Source organism: Microcaecilia unicolor, chromosome 6 (assembly GCF_901765095.1).
Source record: "Microcaecilia unicolor chromosome 6, aMicUni1.1, whole genome shotgun sequence".
In the NCBI taxonomy this organism is placed as follows: Eukaryota; Metazoa; Chordata; class Amphibia; order Gymnophiona; family Siphonopidae; genus Microcaecilia; species Microcaecilia unicolor.
Window position 1 is genome coordinate 5,294,295 of NC_044036.1, and position 18,132 is coordinate 5,312,426.

Here is an 18,132-nt window from a genome sequence, read left to right on the forward strand (position 1 = left end):
CAAACAGAGTTGTTTAAGCCTAAAAAAAAATGTTTTTTTTCCATAGATTATTTATCTGTGGCTCAAACAACAAAAAGGAATCCAAAATAATTTCCAGTACCTTAGAGCTTTTTTTCTACTGGTAATAATTTACCTAGTGGTAAAGGGACAGAGATAGGAGCAGTTACCATAGTATTTGAAACCAAAGTGCTTTGGTCTTGCTTTAACATATTTTCCACTGCCCAATATTATATCTTTCTGATACAAGATCTTTCTTATCATATGTTTCATTTAAGTTGTCAAGGACTGGGACTAACATCAAATCTGCATATGAAAAAAGACATTCACCTTCACTCAAATCAATAAAACCTAGAATACTCATAACATTAAAAAGTAGCGGAGATAAAGGGGAACCTTGGGGGACTTCACATCATGGGCTCTAAGTACGAGAGCATTCACCATTTTTCCATATACAATAACTTCGACTGACCAAAAAAAATCTTTAAACCAATTAATAACAGGACCGGTAAGTCCAATCTCATTTAGCCTGTTCATCAATAAAGAATGACCAACTGAATCAAATGCACCTGAAATATCAAATTGAAGCAATACTACCTGCTTTCCAAGACCCAATTATTTATTTATTTGTAACATTTGTATCCCACATTTTCCCACCTATTTGCAGGCTCAATGTAGCTTACATTGTTCCGTAATGGTGATCACCAATACGGAAAAGAGAAATACATAGTAGAATGGAGGTAACAGAGTGGGTTAGGTAGTCAGATAAAGAAAGTTCATTTGCATAATAAGTAATAAAAGGTATTGGATTAAACTTCAATCGTAATAGATTAACTTAAACAATCAGGAATATTAAACTTCAATCGTGATAGATTAGCTTGAACAATCACAAATAAAGAGTTACGATTTGTGTAATTCTAGTGTAAATTTTGCTACTGGTAGTTAGGATGGATCTTTGTGGTATGCCTTATTGAATGGGTTGGTTTTCAGTAATTTTCGGAAATTATTTATGTCGTGTGTTGTTTTTATGGATTTTGGTAATTCATTCCATATTTGTGTGCCTATATAGGAGAAACTGGATGCTTATGTTGATTTATATTTTAGTCCCTTGCAACTAGGGTAGTGGAGATTCAGGAACGTACGTGATAATCTAGTAGAATTCCTGGTTGGTAGGTCTATAAGGCTTGACATATACCCCGGAGCTTCACCGTGTATGATCTTATGAACCAGAGTGCAGAACTTGAATGCAATGCATTCTTTTAGTGGAAGCCAATGCAGTTTTTCTCTTAGGGGTCTGGCGCTTTCATATTTCGTTTTACCAAATATGAGTCTGGCTGCTGTGTTTTATGCAGTTTGGAGTTTCTTGATGACTTGTTCTTTGCATCCAGCATAAATTGCATTGCAGTAGTCTAGTTGGCTTAGTACCATTGATTCTACCAATCTGCAGAATGTGTCCCTTGGGAAGAAAGGTTTAAGTCTTTTGAGTTTCCATATTGAGTGAAACATTTTCTTTGTTGTATTTTTTGCATGGCTTTCTAGTGTAAGGTTACGGTCAATTGTGACTCCTAAAATTTTCAGACTGTCCGAGATAGGAAGGGTAAAGTTTGGGGCACTTATAATGGAGGGTTTGTACATGTTGTGTTGTGATGAGAGGATGAGACATTGTGTTTTATCTACATTGAGTTTTAGTTGGAATGCATGCATCCGCCCATGAGTTCATAATTTGAAAGCTGTGTTTGATTTCTTTAGTGATATCTGTTAGGTCATGTTTAAACGGGATATAGATCGTGACATCGTCTGCGTATATAAAAGGAGTGAGGCCTTGGTTGGATAGTGTTTTGGCTAAAGGTGCATCATTAGGTTGAAAAGGGTCGGTGAGAGTGGTGATCCTTGAGGTACTCCGCATTCTGGTTTCCATGGTGGTAATATAATCAAATTTGATGTCACTTGGTATGTTCTTGCTGTTAGGAAGCCTTTGAACCAGTTAAGTACATTTCCTGAAATTCTGAAATATTCTAAAATATTTAGTAGTATTTTGTGATTTACCATGTCGAACGCGCTGGACATGTCGAATTGTAGGAGAAGTATGCTGTCACCAGTTGCGATTGCTTGCTTAAATTTGATTAGGAAAGTAATTAATACTGTTTCGGTGCTATGGTTGGATCGAAATCCTGATTGAGCTTCATGTAATATTGAGAACTTGTTTAAATAATCGGTAAGTTATTTGGTTACCATACTTTCCATTAGTTTGACTGCCAAAGGGATGGATGCTACTGGGCAGTAGTTGGTTATATAATTTGCTTTTTTCTTTGTGTCCTTGGGTATTGGTGTAAGTAATATATTTCCTTTATCACAAGGGAAGAGTCCATTTTGTAGCATGTGATTTAGGTGCTTCGTAAGGTCTGTTATGAAGCATTGAGGGGCGGATCTTATTAGGTTGTTGGGGCATGTGTCGAGATTGCAGTGGGACTTTGCGAACTTATTGATCGCTTGGGTGACGGATTCATCAGTAAGTGTAACGAAGTTAGTCCAGATTCTGTCAGCCGGGAATTCATCAGAAATTGGGTCCATGCAATCTAAGAATTTTTCGTGATCGGTGGTATTAGGTGATAATGTGAGTCGTATCTTAACAATTTTCTCATTGAAGTATTTAGCAAGGTTGTCTGCTGATGGGGTGTCTGTACAAGTTGTAATGACTGGAGTGGTATCTAGAAGTTTGCTCACTAGTAGGAAACGTTTATGCGTGTTTTTGTAGTCTGGCCCTATTTTGGTTTTGTAGTAAGACCTTTTGGTAAGTTGTATTGCATATTTGTATTTCCTTTGCACTTGTTTCCATGCGTTTAGTGTTCATCTTTTCTTTTATTCCATGCTCGTTCGTGTCTCCTAACTTGTGTTTTTAGTTTTTTCAATTCTTCATTAAACCAAGGTGTTGAGTTCTGTCTCCGTGAGGTTCTTGTTTGTAGTGGTGCTATGTTATCTAATATATTTCTGCATCTATTGTCCCAATCTTGGAGATAGTTATTCGAGTCTGTTTGTGTTGTCCATTCATCCTTATAAAGCTGTTGCCAGAAAGTTGCAGGATCAATTTGGCCTCTTGAGATGTAGGTTGTATGTTCTTGGTTATGGCGTAAGCCTTTTCTTCGCCCTTGTAAGGATAGGTTTAGTTTGTGGTGGTCTGACCAAGGCAGATCTTTCCAGTTTGAGTCTGCTAGTATCAGGTTTAGTTCTGAGGACAGTTTGTATGTAATAAGGTCAAGTGTGTGTCCTTTGTCATGGGTTGCTTGTATATTTGGCCAGTTAAGGTCGCAAAGTTGGAGGAAATCCTTGCATTCATTTACATTAGTTGAATTAGGATCATCTAGATGTAGGTTTATATCCCCTATTATAAGTATGTTGGAGTTTGACATACATGTATTCGATATAAAGTCCATGAATTGAGGTTGGCAGTGGCGTTCCTAGGCTGCCTGACACCCGGGGCGGATTGCCGATGCGCCCCCCCCCCGGGGTGCAGCGCGGCCCCCCCCTGCTGAAATTGCGACCCCCCCAGGTGCATTTTTACTTGCTGGGGGGGGGGGGGGTGCCGCGCGCCTGTCGGCTCCGAATCCGCTCATTCCCTGCTGCTCCCTCTGCCCTGGAACAGGAAGTAACCTGTTCCGCGCAGAGGGAGCAGCAAGGAGGGAATGAGCTGACTCAGCCAACAGGCGCGCGGCACCCCCCCAGCGGCGTGCACCCGGGGTGGACCGCCCCCCCCCCCTTGGTACGCCACTGGAGGTTGGCATTTGTGCCAGTTGCCTGGTGGTATATAAAACAGAACAACATTCAGATGGTCGAGCAAGGATGTATGGTGGATTCTTACTGAGGCGATTTCAAGATGGGGTGTTATAGACTCAGCTGTTGTTGTTATGATGAATTGGGATTTGTGGATTAGTGCTATGCCTCTTCCTCATTTTTCTTTTCTTGTCCAGTGAGTAATTTTGTAGCCTAGGGGGCATAAATCTAAAATTATGGGGTCACTATGATCGTGGAGCCAGGTTTCAGTGATGAATAGAAGGTCAAGGTTGTCTGTCGTAATCCAGTCTCTTATTATTGTTGTTTTATTGACTACTGATCTGGCGTTTATATATCCCAATTAGATAGCTTGGTAAGGGTCAGTTAGGATCGAAGTTATATTGATTTTTATTAGTTGCTTATTCTCTTGCCTTTTGGGTTTGTTAGGTCCTTTCTTTCCTTTATATTGATTTTGTCCACGTGTAGTCATTCTTCCATTGTTCTGGTTATTATTATTTTGGTGGGGTATATTGTTAGCGGATAATCTATTTAGATTATGTATTGTGGGTATGTTTTTGGTATCTGTGAGAGGGGTAGTTAGTGTGTGGTGAATTAGGGAAAAGGAGTAAATTACTAGGAGCAGTTTGGCAATTTTCATTTTGGTGTCAATCAGGTCTGATGGTGGTATTGTTGGTCTTTGGTGGTTGTCGTGCAATATGTATAGTGTATAACTCGAGTCAATCTCCTGAATTGGCGTGTGGCGTGAGGGTTAATCCAGTAAGCCCTGAATACAGATTTGATATATTACCTGGTACAATTTACAATCATATAAAAAATGGTTCAAAAAGAAGCATATAACTTACAGATAGTAAATAAACATGGGTATTGCAGCAATACAGCATTAGGTAAATATTACTATCATAAATATGATTCCTATAGAAGCCTATAACCTACAGATAGTAAATAAACATGGGCAACTCACGTTAAAGGCAGGAAGGTAGTAACGTGGTTCTAGACGAATTGCTGTCAATTAGGATAGAGAACAGGAGAAAAGTGATGATGGCAAAATAATGGGGTAACTTAAGCTGGTGTTGTAGGTTGGAATCGAGAAAGATGAACCTTTCCTTGTGAAACGAAAGTCTGAAATATTGAACGCTTGATTGGGTTTAGGAGGGAAAGTAAGCAGGAAAGTGCATAGTGGAGTGTTAAACAAGACGGTTAACAACCGATGATCCTCACTGCTGATAGACTTCGGGGTGCACGTCTTTTAGTATTAAACACTGAAACGTCTATTTGGTCCTTTGGTGCTGAGCAGTTTCTCATACTGAGCACAGTTTCTACTTCTTATACCAGTGTTAATTCGATCTTGCAGTTCAGGGCTGCGGCACACTCAAATGGGAGCTTCCACGTAGTAACGATGCTGGGCCTGGAAGGGCGTCCATCGCCACCACCCGAGCTAGTGGATCGGTTGAGGATCATGTACCTTGTCAGCAACGGAACAGCACCACCGGTGTTATGTTGGGTGAAGGTGCCGGCCAATGGATACTGTATACCCGTGCCGATCCTCGTCCACCACACCGTCCAGGCCTGGCGCACCTCTCCCGAGTCGGGTTCGACCTCGTGGTGTGGAACGAGACCCGAGAAGCGCGATACCCCTCGGAAGTAAATTGCCAGGCAACGAACATAGAGTGGGGGTTAACTCAGTCGTGGACAACTGGAACTTAATCAGGCACTGTAAACAATTAGGGTCTTCTCTCGCTACACCCATATTCGCTCAGGACCGCCACCCGCGCAGGTATTTCTTAACCTTTGTTACATAGTAAGTTCTGGCAGATAAAGACCTGCCCAACTGTCACACTCATTGTCAATTTATGATTAAATCAACAATGTATGTGATGTAAAATAATCATGGTATTTCTTTGGCATTTCAGGGACATAGACCATAGAAGTCCACCTGGCCCTGTCCTTATGTTCCAACCATTGAAGTTGCTGTCATAGTAACATAGTAGATGATGGCAGATAAAGACCTGAACGGTCCATCCAGTCTGCCCAACAGCCACACTCATTATCAATTCATGATTAAATCAACAATGAATGTGATATTGTATACTTTATCACAAATCTTTCTTTGGTGTTTCTGGGATATAGACTGTAGAAGTCTGCCTGGCTCTGTTCTTATGTTCCATCTACTGGAGTTGCTGTCAAAGCTCACTCCAGCCTATCAACTCCGTCTTCTCATCGCGGAACCCAGACCGTAATACTACTACTACTACTACTTATCATTTCTATAGCGCTACTAGACGTACGCAGCACTGTACACTTGAACATGAAGAGACAGTCCATGTTCGACAGAGCTTACAATCTAATTAGGACAAACAGGACAAATAAGAGATAAGGGAATTACTAAGCTGGGGATGATAAAATAAGGGTATTGAACCACCGTAAAAGTCTGCCCAGCACTGTACTGTTCCTGCTACTGAAGTTGCTATTTAAGCCCTTTCCAGCCTATCTTAAACCAGATTGCCATATATAGACACAGTCACAAACCTACAAAGTCTGCCTAGCACCGGCCTTAGTTCTTCACAGCCGGAGTAGTCATCTAATTTTTTTTTAGTTTATTTTTGTTTTCTATCATATATTTTCTTAATAGGGTTCCTCTGTGTTCATCCCATGCCTTTTTGAATTCTATCACTGTTTTTGTCTCTACCATCTCCCTCAGGAGGGCATTCCAGGCATCGACCACCCTCTCCATGAAAAAGAATTTCCTAAAATTACTCCTAACTCTACCACCCTGCAACTTCAGCTCATGTCCTCAAGTTTTACCATTTCACCTTCTCTGGAAGAGATTTTTTTCTATATTAATAACTTTCAAGCATTTGCATGTCTGTATCATATCTCCCCTGTCTCTTCTTTCCTCTAGGCTCCCTACATCATTGGCTCCGTATCCATTTCCGCATACAGTTCAAACTCCTTGGCATGTAGATGTTGGGTGGCTGGTGGACGTGAGGATCACCTGGTCACTTGCCTGCCTGGTGCGAAAGTGGCGGACCTCATGCGTGACCTAGATAGGATTTTAGATAGTGCTGGGGAGGAGCCGGCTGTCTTAGTACATGTAGATACCAATGACATAGGAAAATGTAGGAGAGAGGTTCTGGAAGCCAAATTTAGGCTCTTAGGTAGAAAGCTGAAATCCAGATCCTGCAGGGTAGCATTTTCAGAAATGTTCCCTGTTCCACGCGCAGGGCCCAAGAGACAGGCAGAGCTCCGATGCATAGATGAGGCGATGGTAAAAGGAGGAGGGTTTTAGTTTGTTAGGAACTGGGCAGCATTCTGAGGAAGGGGGAGCCTGTTCCAAAAGCATGGGCTCCACCTTAACCAGGGTGGAACCAGGCTGCTGGCATCAGCATTTAAAAAGGAGAAACAGTAGCTTTTAAACTAGAAACTGGGGGAAGGCTGATAGTCACTCAAAAGCGCATGGTTCGGAATGATGTAGCTTTCAATGATATCACCAAAACAGGGAAGATAGGGCATCCTGATAGTGAGGTTGCAGTACAGACCATAGTAGACAAGGTGTCTTTAAATATAAAATAGATAGATTTTCAAGGTTGCAAATTATCACTGTCAACTGCTGAGCAAGATGTAAATAGGAACAACAAACAGTTTGAAATGTCTATATGCAAATGCCAGAAGCCTAAGAAATAAGATGGGAGAGTTAGAATATATTGCTGAATGGAATCGGCAAAGGGGACATAGAGCCTGACTCTAAGAGGCAGTGGGAAAAAAAATTAGGTCATGAGGTTGATGATAAACAGTTGGGTAAATTATGTGAAAGAACATTGCATATAGCGATTGCAAGTCATACTATTGAAACTTTACACTGAATAGAGGTTCAGAGAACATTTTGACATATTGGAGGGACTATCCTGTCATATAATTACATTGGTCCTCTGTGATACCTATGTTGGGTGAGTTAGTGGGGAGATCCTTAACACCAGACGTTGAGGTTGCTTTACTAAATAAAGCGGTGGATGGCACTACAGGAGTGCAAGATAAGTTGCTGTTACTGGTGTTGGCAACAACCCAAATAACTTTGGCAGGCTGCTGGAAGTGGCTGCGATGCCATCCCTATAGAGAATATTTGAGAAACTCCAACACTTTTGCTGGATACAAAAATTAACAGCATTAAAGAACAATGTGGTATTTTAACACAGATCCAATTTTATACAATGAGTCCTAGTTACTAATAACTGGGGTTAACAGTAAAATAACACATCTTAATGGTAGCCTATGTTTATAACTTCCACCCCCCTAAATAGTCCATTTAGAATACATATTTCTTCACTCCCAGAGAATGTGGTAAAAGCAGTTAGCATAGCAGGGCTTAAAAAAGGTTTGAACAAGTCCATAAACCATTATTACGGTGGACTTAAGGAAATCCACTGCTTATTCCTGGAAAAACTACTTACTACTACTACTACTACTTAACATTTCTAAAGCGCTACTAGGGTTACGCAGCGCTGTACAATTTAACATGGAAGGACAGTCCCTGCTCAAGGAGCTTACAATCTAAAAGACAGGTGTACAATCTAACGACAAGTGTACAATCTAAAAGACAGGTGTAAATCTAGAGACAAGTGTACAATCTAAAAGACAAGTGTAGAGAAATACTATATTTCTCGAAAGGTTAGGTGCCGAAAGCAGCATTGAAGAGGTGAGTTTTAAGCAGAGATTTGAAGATGGGTAGGGAGGGGGCTTGGTGTAGGGGTTGAGGAAGATTGTTCCAGGCATAGGGTGAGGCAAGGCAGAATGAACGGAGCCTGGAGTTGGCAGTGGTGGAGAAGGGTACAGAAAGGAGGGATTTGTCCTGTGAGCGGAGGTTACGGGTGGGAACATAGGGGGAGATGAGGGTAGAGAGGTTGTGAGGAGCCGCAGACCGGGTGCATTTGTAGGTAAGGAGGAGAAGCTTGAATTGTATGCGGTAACTGATCGGAAGCCAGTGAAGTGACTTGAAGAGAGGGGTGATATGAGTATATCGGTTCTGGCGGAATATAAGACGTGCGGCAGCGTTCTGAACGGATTGAAGGGGGGATAGATGGCTAAGTGGGAGGCCGGTGAGGAGTAAGTTGCAGTAGTCAAGGCGAGAGGTAATGAGAGCGTGGACGAGAGTTTGCGTGGTGTGGTGTGCTCAGAAAGGAAAGGGCGAATTTTGCTGATGTTGAAGAGGAAGAAGCGACAAGTTTTGGCAGTCTGTTGGATATGCGCAGAGAAGGAGAGGGAGGAGTCGAAGATGACTCCGAGGTTGCGGGCAGATGGGACGAGGAGGATGAGGGTGTTATCAACTGAGATAGAGAGTGGAGGAAGAGGAGAAGTGGGTTTAGGTGGAAAGACGAGGAGCTCGGTTTTGGGCATGTTCAGCTTCATTTAATTTCAGAAAGAAATTAATTTTACCCTTTTGTGACTGCCAGGTACTCGTGACCTGGATTGGTCACTGTTGGAAACAGGATACTGGGCTTGATGGACCTTTGGTCTGTCCCAGAACGGTGATACTTCTTGTACTTACACTCCTTTCTAAAATAGGTTAACAGAATCAGCCCCAATAGAACACAAATGCCCATGCACAAATTTGCACCTGCTCCAAATGGGTGTTAATTTGGTTTACTCTCCGGCTTATTTTCGAAAGAGAAAGACGCCCATATTTCGACCCAAATCGGGAGATGGGTGCCCTTCTCCCATGGGCACCCAAATCGGTATAATCGAAAGCTGATTTTGGATGCCTCCAACTGCAGTCTGTCGCAGGAACGAACAAAGTTAACGGGGGCGTGTCGGAGGCGTGGTGAAGGCGGGACTGGGGCATGTTTATCGGCCGAGAGATGGGCGCCCTCGGCCGATAATGGAAAAAAGAAGGGCGGCAGTAGCGAGAATTTGGGCTGCTTTTTTTGGACCTTTTTTTTTCACGAACAAGTCCCCAAAAAGTGCCCCAACTGCCCAGATGACCACCCGAGGGAATCGGGGAATGACCTCCCTTAACTCCCCCAGTGGTCACTAACCCCCTCCCACCAAAAAAAAAGAACTTTAAAAACTTTTTTTCCCAGCCTGTATGCCAGCCTCAAATGTCATACCCAGCTCCATGACAGCAGTATGCAGGTATCTGGAGCAGTTGTTAGTGGGTGCAGTGCACTTCAGGCAGGTGGACCTAGGCCCCCCCCCCCCCCCCACCTGTTACACTTGTGGTGGTAAATGTGAGCCCTCCAACCCCCCCCCCCCAAAACCCACTGTACCCACATGTAGGTGCCCCCCTTCACCCATAAGTGCTATGGTACTGGTGTGGGGAGTGGGTTTTGGGGGGATTTGGGGGGCTCAGCACCCAAGGGAAGGGAGCTATAGACTTGGGAGGTATTTTACTGTGTTTTTTTTACTTTTTACAAGTGCCCCCTAGGGTGACCGGTTGGTATCCTGGAATGTGAGGGGGACCAGTGCACTACGAATTCTGACCCCTCCCACGACCAAATGTCTTTTTTGAGCTGGGCGGCTTCGGTTTCCATTATCGCTGAAAACCGATACCGCCCATCTCAAATCCGCCCAAATCCGATGCATTTGCCCAGCACCAACCGTATTATCGAAACAAAAGATGGACGCCCATCTTTTTCGAAAATACGGTCTGTCCCACCCCTTCGTGTACCTGTCCTCGGAGATAGTCGCCCATGGAGATGGCCGTCCACGTTCGATTATGCCCCTCTCTAGGTGTGTACATGTTTATTTTTTAGAACACATTCGTACTCTGTCTTCATTCTTCCCAAATTACACCTCCAAGATCATGTGCACTCAGATTAGCTTACAGTATACAGTTTCTGTACATGGTTGCACAATGTTATAAAAGCCCTTTCCTTTATAAAGTTAAGCCCATATCACTATTTCTCCCCATAACGACTGTGAATGTTGCTTCTACAGCATCCCCAGCCACGAGGCCTCTTCTTGTCTCTTTCGATTTTTCTTTAATTTACTAAACAGCATTTGGGTAGGTGACTTTGCAGCCATTGTTCTCATCTTACCTGATTTTTAGTTTTCAGAGACTCCATCTCTTGGATGAATTTTTCCGTTAACTCTTTGATTTTCTCATTATAGTTCATGTCTTTCAAGCGCAACTGGTACTCATTCTCCATTTTTAATTCCTCCACACGTGTCTTCAATTCTAGCATCACCTGGTTCTGGAAAAGGAGAGATGGCAGAGAACAATCACTAGTTAAGTCTCTCCATAGCCAGGAATCTAAGCTCTATCCCCCTAATTCTGTAACCTTCATGCCTAGATGTAAACATCATTTGCATGTTAAGATTACAGATTACCATCATGTGTATGCATGAATGTAAGATTTGCATGCTAAGTGATAAAGGGGATGGAAGTCCTCCCATATGAGGAAAAGCTAAAGAGGTTAGGGCTCTGAGTAGTGTAGAACGGCACCAAAAATGAATGAGAAGGTGAAGGGTACCCAATGGGAATGGGAGGATGATAGCTGTGATGATAGGAAAAGGGAGACCAACCCAAAAACGGTTTCTGAGCTGATATCCTGCTTTTCAGCACGCTGTTTCTGTGTCACAAGCTGACCATCCTATTTTTTTAGATCCGAGTCTTTATCAAGGTAATGTTTCTCTGAGCTTTGCTTCTGGCGCGCCTTTGGCTGGCTCCATCTCTCACTTGTTTTTTCACCCTCTTTAATCTGGATTTTCAAGTTCCATATATGTTTCTCCTCCCTACCTCTTGTGCCACGCTTTCCCATGGTTGTTGTTTCATTATCATTGCCTTTTTTTCTCTTACCTCCTCTTGCACGGTATTGTTAAGCTCTAGCCCTTTCATTTTTTAGTTTTAGCTTTTGTCGGGTCTCTGCACTGCCATACCCATTTTTTTCAGCCATAGCTCCCCTTTTTATCTGCACTGCGCTTTTTGTTTTTCTAGCCATGGACCTTTGCCCTTTAAGTGCATGCTTTTCTAGTGGCGGTCTGTGCATTGGTCATCCCCCCCCCCCTCCCTTGGCAATTTTCACCAGTGGGTGTCAGGTGACCTCTCCTGCAGTCTGTCTTTTGCTATTTTATTTTTTCATAGTTTAATCTCACCTACTGGTTTACTTAAGTGTCTTAGATATGAATTAGGCTTAAATATCGGCCACATTTCCTTATCACGTTTATGCACTGCATTTTTTTGTTTACTCTTCAGCACCTCTCATATATATTTTTTGGTTCATGCTCTGTACTCACACCGTACCCTTTTTGGGCTTACTGTTGTATTTCCCCATTTAACTTTGGGCTCCTTTTCAGCCTAGATTATCCCATCTGCACTCTGTAACCCGGATTTCTCACTTACACATGGCCTCCCTCTATTACAGGTTGATACATGCTTCCCCTTTTTTCATCCACTTACTGTTTTACAACATGTGAACATTTTGTTCACAGACTTTTCCAGAGATTCCTAAACTTCTCAGTGACCTTGTGTACAGGTATTTCTTTGATGGTACCCTATGCTCGTCCCTAAAACTTTTTTTCTATAACTGTTTGAGTATATATCTTATCTAAAACTTTAAGAGAGAAAAAAAAACACACTGTTCTTTCTTTTGCTGTGGGTCTATCCTATTCCTTAATCTAAAATTGCTAGTTTTACAACTTTGGGCTAGAAGGTTTTTCATTAAATTGTATTGAATTGCTGAGCTGGTGATTTCCTATTCTTTGTGCTGAAATCATGTGGGGGGTGCTCTCTGGGGCTGTGCTTTTCTCTACCCAGTGAAGTGAGCCATTTCATTTGCATTAACAGATAGGGTCTAGCCGGCACTGCAGGATCTGGTTTTCATTCCCCCCCCCCCCCCTCCCTCACCCACCCTCCCCTAGGACAACTTTACATTTATAGCAGGTGCTGTAATTAGGCTAATAAGCTAGGAGTGCTCTTACATTACTATACATTACCATTAATTACCATTTAAGCAGGTAACACAACAGGGATAATACAATATCCTATATAAACTACAGAACACTTGTATCTTACTAACATTCTTAATACTATAGCTACTCGTATAAGATTTAAAAACACTAAGATGGAGTCAGCAGTCCAGCAGTGGGAGGGGTGCTACCCAGTCTTTTGCATTGAGTGCCACGTGTATGATTATCTCCCAGTTGGTGTAAAGTCATATGTGTGTGCCCGGTGCAAAGAGCTCCTAGCTCTCAGAGAACAGGTCCGTAATCTCGAGGCTAGAGTTCAAGACTTGGTAGAGATGAGGGAGATAGAGCAGTACATAGACGAGACCTACAGGGATGTTGTAGAGAAGTCCCATCTCCAGTTAGGTAGTCCCTGTGCTACTTCGGAGGAGAGAGGTCTCCTGGAAGTAGAGCATTCCCCTGGTGAAGTAGGAAGTACTCCTGTAGCTAGGACCTGCCCACCAGAGGATGTATTATCCTCTCGCACCGAGGATATGTCTCCGATTACAGCCTACAGGGGAAAAGATAGGAACGCTGTTGTAGTTGGCGACTCAATCATTAGGCATGTAGATAGCTGGGTGGCTGGTGGACGTGAGGATTGCCTGGTGACTTGCCTACCTGGTGCGAAGGTGGCGGACCTTACGAGGCACCTAGACTTTAGATAGTGCTGGGGAGGAGCCAGCCGTCTTGGTACAAGTGGGTACCAATGATGTAGGAAAATGTGGGAGAGAGGTTCTGGAAGCTAAATTTAGGCTTTTAGGAAGGAAGCTCAAATCCAGATCCTCTAGGGTAGCATTTTCTGAAATACTACCTGTTCCACACGCAGGGCCCAAGCGCCAGGCAGAGATCCGGAGTCTCAATGAGTGGATGAGATGATGGTGTGGGGAAGAGGGTTTTGGATTTGTCAGGAACTGGTAAGCATTCTGGGGAAGGGAGAGCCTATTTTGATCTGATGGGCTTCACCTTAACCAGGGTGGGACCAGGCTGCTGGCATCAACTTTTAAAAAGGAAATAGAGCAGCTTTTAAACTAGAAACGGGGGGAAGGCCGACAGTCGCTCAAAAGCGCATGGTTCAGGATAAGGTATCTCCGATTACAGCCCACAGGGGAAAAGATAGGAATGCTGTTGTAGTTGGCGACTCAATCATTAGGCATGTAGATAGCTGGGTGGCTGGTGGACGTGAGGATCACCTGGTGACTTGCCTGTCTTGTGCGAAGGTGGCAGACCTTACGAGGCACCTAGACAAGATTTTAGATAGTGCTGGGGAGAAGCCAGCCGTCTTGGTACACGTGGGTACCAATGACGTAGGAAAATGTGGGAGAGAGGTTCTGGAAGCTAAATTTAGGCTTTTAGGAAGGAAGCTCAAATCCAGATCCTCTAGTGTAGCATTTTCTGAAATACTACCTGTTCCATGCGCAGGGATATTATTGGCATCTCTGAGACCTGGTGGAAGGAAGAAAACCAATGGGACACAGTCATACTGGGCTACAAATAATATCGTAGCGATAGGGTGGACAGGATAGAAGGAGGGGTAGCACTGTATGTAAATGAGAACCTTGACTCAGATAGGCTGCAAATATTGCAGGAGACAAAACCCCTATTGGAATCTTTAGAAGGACGGTGATAGGAGTGTGCTACCTTCCGCCTGGCCAGGACGAGCGGACGGATGCAGCAATGTCAAAGGAAATTAGGGAAGCGAATAAATTGGGCAATGTAATATTAATGGGTGATTTCAATTATCCACATATAGACTGGGTTAATGTAACATCGGTACATGCTAGGGAGGTGAAATTTCTTGATGAAATCAAGGACAGCTTCATGGAACAGCTGGTTCAGGAGCCGACGAGAAGGAAAATACTAGACTTAGTCATTACTGGAGCTCATGATCTGGTGCGGGGAGTAACGGTGCGAGAGCCGCTTGATAACAGTGATCATAATATGATCAGTTTTGATATTGGCATTGAAGTAAGTGAACTTAGGAAATCAAATACACTAGCGTTTAACTTTAGAAAAGGTATTACTACAAAATGAGAAAAACGGTGAAAAAAAGACTGAAAGGTGCAGCTCGCAGGGTAAAAAACTTGCATCAGGCATGGATGCTGTTTAAAAACACCATCCTGGAGGTACAGGACAAATATATTCCGCGTATTAGAAAAAGGGGAAAAAAGACCAAACGTCAGCCGGCGTGGCTAAACAGTAAAGTAAAGGAAGTCATTAGAACCAAAAAATAATCATTCAAAAAGTGGAGAACAGAACCAACTGAAAGTAACAAGATAAAACATAAGGAATGCCAAGCCAAATGCAAAGCGGAGATAAGGAGGGCACAAAAAGGACTTTGAAAAAAAGTTAGCGTTAGAAGCGAAAATACATAGAAAAATTTTTTTTTAGATACATTAAAAACAGGAAGCCGGCTAAAGAATCAGTTGGGCTGCTGGACGAAAATGGTGTTAAAGGGGCGATCAGGGATGACCGAGCCGTAGCGGAGAAATTAAATGAATTCTTTGCTTCGGTCTTCACCGAGAAGCATTTGGGAGGGACACCGGTGCCGGAAAGCATATTTGAAGCAGGCGAGTCGGAGAAACTAAACGAATTCTCTGTAAACTTGGAGGATGTAATGGGCCAGTTCTGCAAACTGAAGAGTAGTAAATCACCAGGACCTGATGGTATTCATCCCAGAGTATTAATAGAACTGAAAAATTAACTTGTAGAGCTACTGTTAGTAATATGCAATCTATCCCTAAAATCGAGTGTGGTACCGGAAGACTGGAGGGTAGCCAATGTTACGCCAATTTTTAAAAAAAGGTTCCAGAGGAGATCCGGGAAATTATAGACCGGTGAATCTGCCGTCGGTACCGGGCAAAATGGTAGAGGCTATTATCAAGAATAAAATTACAGAGCACGTACAAAAACATGGGCTGATGAGACAAAGTCAGCATGGATTTAGTAAGGGGAAGTCTTGCCTCACCAATCTACTGAATTTTTTTGAGGGGGTGAACAAACATGAGGACAATGGGGAGCCGGTGGATATTGTGTATCTGGATTTTCAAAAGGCATTTGACAAAGTGCCTCATGAAAGACTCCTGAGGAAACTGGAGAGTCATGGGATCGGAGGTAGGTTATTACTATGGAATAAGAGCTGGTTGAAAGATAGGAAGCAAAGAGTAGGGTTGAATGGTCAGTATTCTTAGTGGAGAAGGGTAGTTAGTGGTGTCCCGCAGGGGTTTGTGTTGGGACCGCTGCTTTTTAACATATTTATAAATGACGTAGAGATGGGAGTAACTAGTGAGGTAATTAAATTCGCAGATGACACAAAATTATTCAGGGTCGTCAAGTCGCAGGAGGAGTGTGAAAGATTACAGGAGGACCTCGCGAGACTGGGGGATTGGGCATGCAAGTGGCAGATGAAGTTCAATGTTGACAAGTGCAAAATGATGCATGTGGGTAAGAGGAACCCGAATTACAGCTATGTCATGCAAGGTTCCATGTTAGGAGTTACGGACCTAGAAAGGGATCTGGGAGTGATCATTGATAAGATGTTAAAAACATCTGCCCAGTGTGCTGCGGCGGCTAAGAAAGCGCACAGAATGTTGAGTATTATTAGGAAAGGGATGGAAAACAAACACGAGGATGTTATAATGCTGTTGTATCACTCCATGGTGCGACCGCACCTCAAGTATTGTGTCCAATTCTGGTCGCCGCATCTCAAAAAAGATATAAAGGAATTAGAAAAGGTGCAGAGAAGGGCGACGAAAATGATAAAGGGAATGGAACAACTTCCCTATGAGGAAAGTCTGAGAAGGTTAGGGCTCTTCAGCTTGGAGAAAAGGCGGCTGAGGGGTGATATGATAGAAGTCTACAAGATAAAGAGCGGAGTAGAGCAGACAGATGTGAAGCGGTCTCCGCTTACAATGCCGCTCTCTCCTCTGCTCTGGACACCCTCGCACCATCCACCTCCCATCCCACAAAGCGTACTGATCCCCAGCCTTGGCTGATCCCTTGCATCCGTTACCTTCGCTCCTGCGCACGATCTGCCGAACGCCTCTGGAGGAAATCTCTTACTTATTCAGACTTCCTTCACTATAAATTCATGCTATCCTCCTTCCACTCCTCCCTATTCCTTGCAAAACAGGACTATTACACCCAATTGACCAATTCTCTCAGCTCCAACCCTCGTCGTCTCTTCGCCACCCTTAACTATCTCCTCAAGGTGCCCCCCGCTCCCACTCCCCCCTCACTCTCTCCTCAATCACTGGCTGATTACTTCCACGACAAAGTGCAAAAGATCAACCTTGAGTTCACTACCAAGCCATCACCCCCCCTCTTCACCCATTAACCCTCTCCCTCAACCAACCAACCCAGGCCTCCTTCTCCTCCTTTCCTGAGATCACCAAGGATGAAACCTCCCGCCTTCTTTCCTCCTCGAAATGCACCACCTGTTCCTCTGATCCCATCCCCACCAACCTACTTAACACCATCGCCCATACTGTCAACCCCTCCATCTGTCGCATCCTTAACCTCTCTCTCTCCACTGCAACTGTCCCTGACACCTTCAAGCACGCTGTAGTCACACCTCTCCTCAAAAAAACATCACTTGACCCTACCTGCCCCTCCAACTATCGCCCCATCTCTCTCCTACCCTTCCTCTCCAAAATACTTGAGCGCGCCATTCACAACCGCTGTCTTGATTTTCTCTCCTCTCATGCCATCCTCGACTACTACTACTACTACTATTTAGCATTTCTATAGCGCTACAAGGCATACGCAGCGCTGACCCACTCCAGTCCGGTTTCCGCCCTCTCCACTCGACAGAAACAGCACTCTCTAAAGTCTGCAATGACCTGCTCCTGGCCAAATCCAGAGGCCACTACTCCATCCTCATCCTCCTCGATCTTTCTTCCGCTTTTGACACTGTCAATCACGATTTACTTCTCGCCACACTGGCCTCATTTGGGTTCCAGGGCTCTGTCCTCTCCTGGTTCTCCTCCTATCTCTCCCACCGCACATTCAGGGTGCACTCTCATGGATCTTCCTCCACTCCCATCCCGCTATCTGTTGGAGTTCCCCAGGGATCTGTTCTTGGACCCCTTCTCTTCTCTATCTACACCTCTTCCCTAGGCTCACTGATCTCATCTCATGGCTTCCAGTATCATCTTTACGCTGATGACACCCAGCTCTATCTCTCCACACCAGACATCACCGCAGAGACCCAGGCCAAGGTATCGGCCTGCCTATCCGATATTGCTGCGTGGATGTCCAACCGCCACCTGAAGCTGAACATGTCCAAGACCGAGCTCCTCGTCTTTCCACCTAAGCCTACTTCTCCTCTTCCCCCACTATCTCAGTTGATGGCACCCTCATCCTCCCCGTCTCATCTGCCCGCAACCTCGGGGTCATCTTCGACTCCTCCCTCTC

The 18,132-nt window shown here is 43.9% G+C and overlaps 1 protein-coding gene across 1 annotated transcript in view; it reads right to left on the reverse strand.

The window, feature by feature from the left end:
- CFAP57 (cilia and flagella associated protein 57) overlaps nt 1-18,132 on the reverse strand; it is a 457,479-nt gene that overhangs the window by 173,526 nt on the left and 265,821 nt on the right. Inside the window, exon 13 of the mRNA XM_030205491.1 lies at nt 10,815-10,970. Coding sequence (XP_030061351.1) covers nt 10,815-10,970 — 156 coding nt within the window. The remainder of the gene's footprint in view (nt 1-10,814; nt 10,971-18,132) is intronic.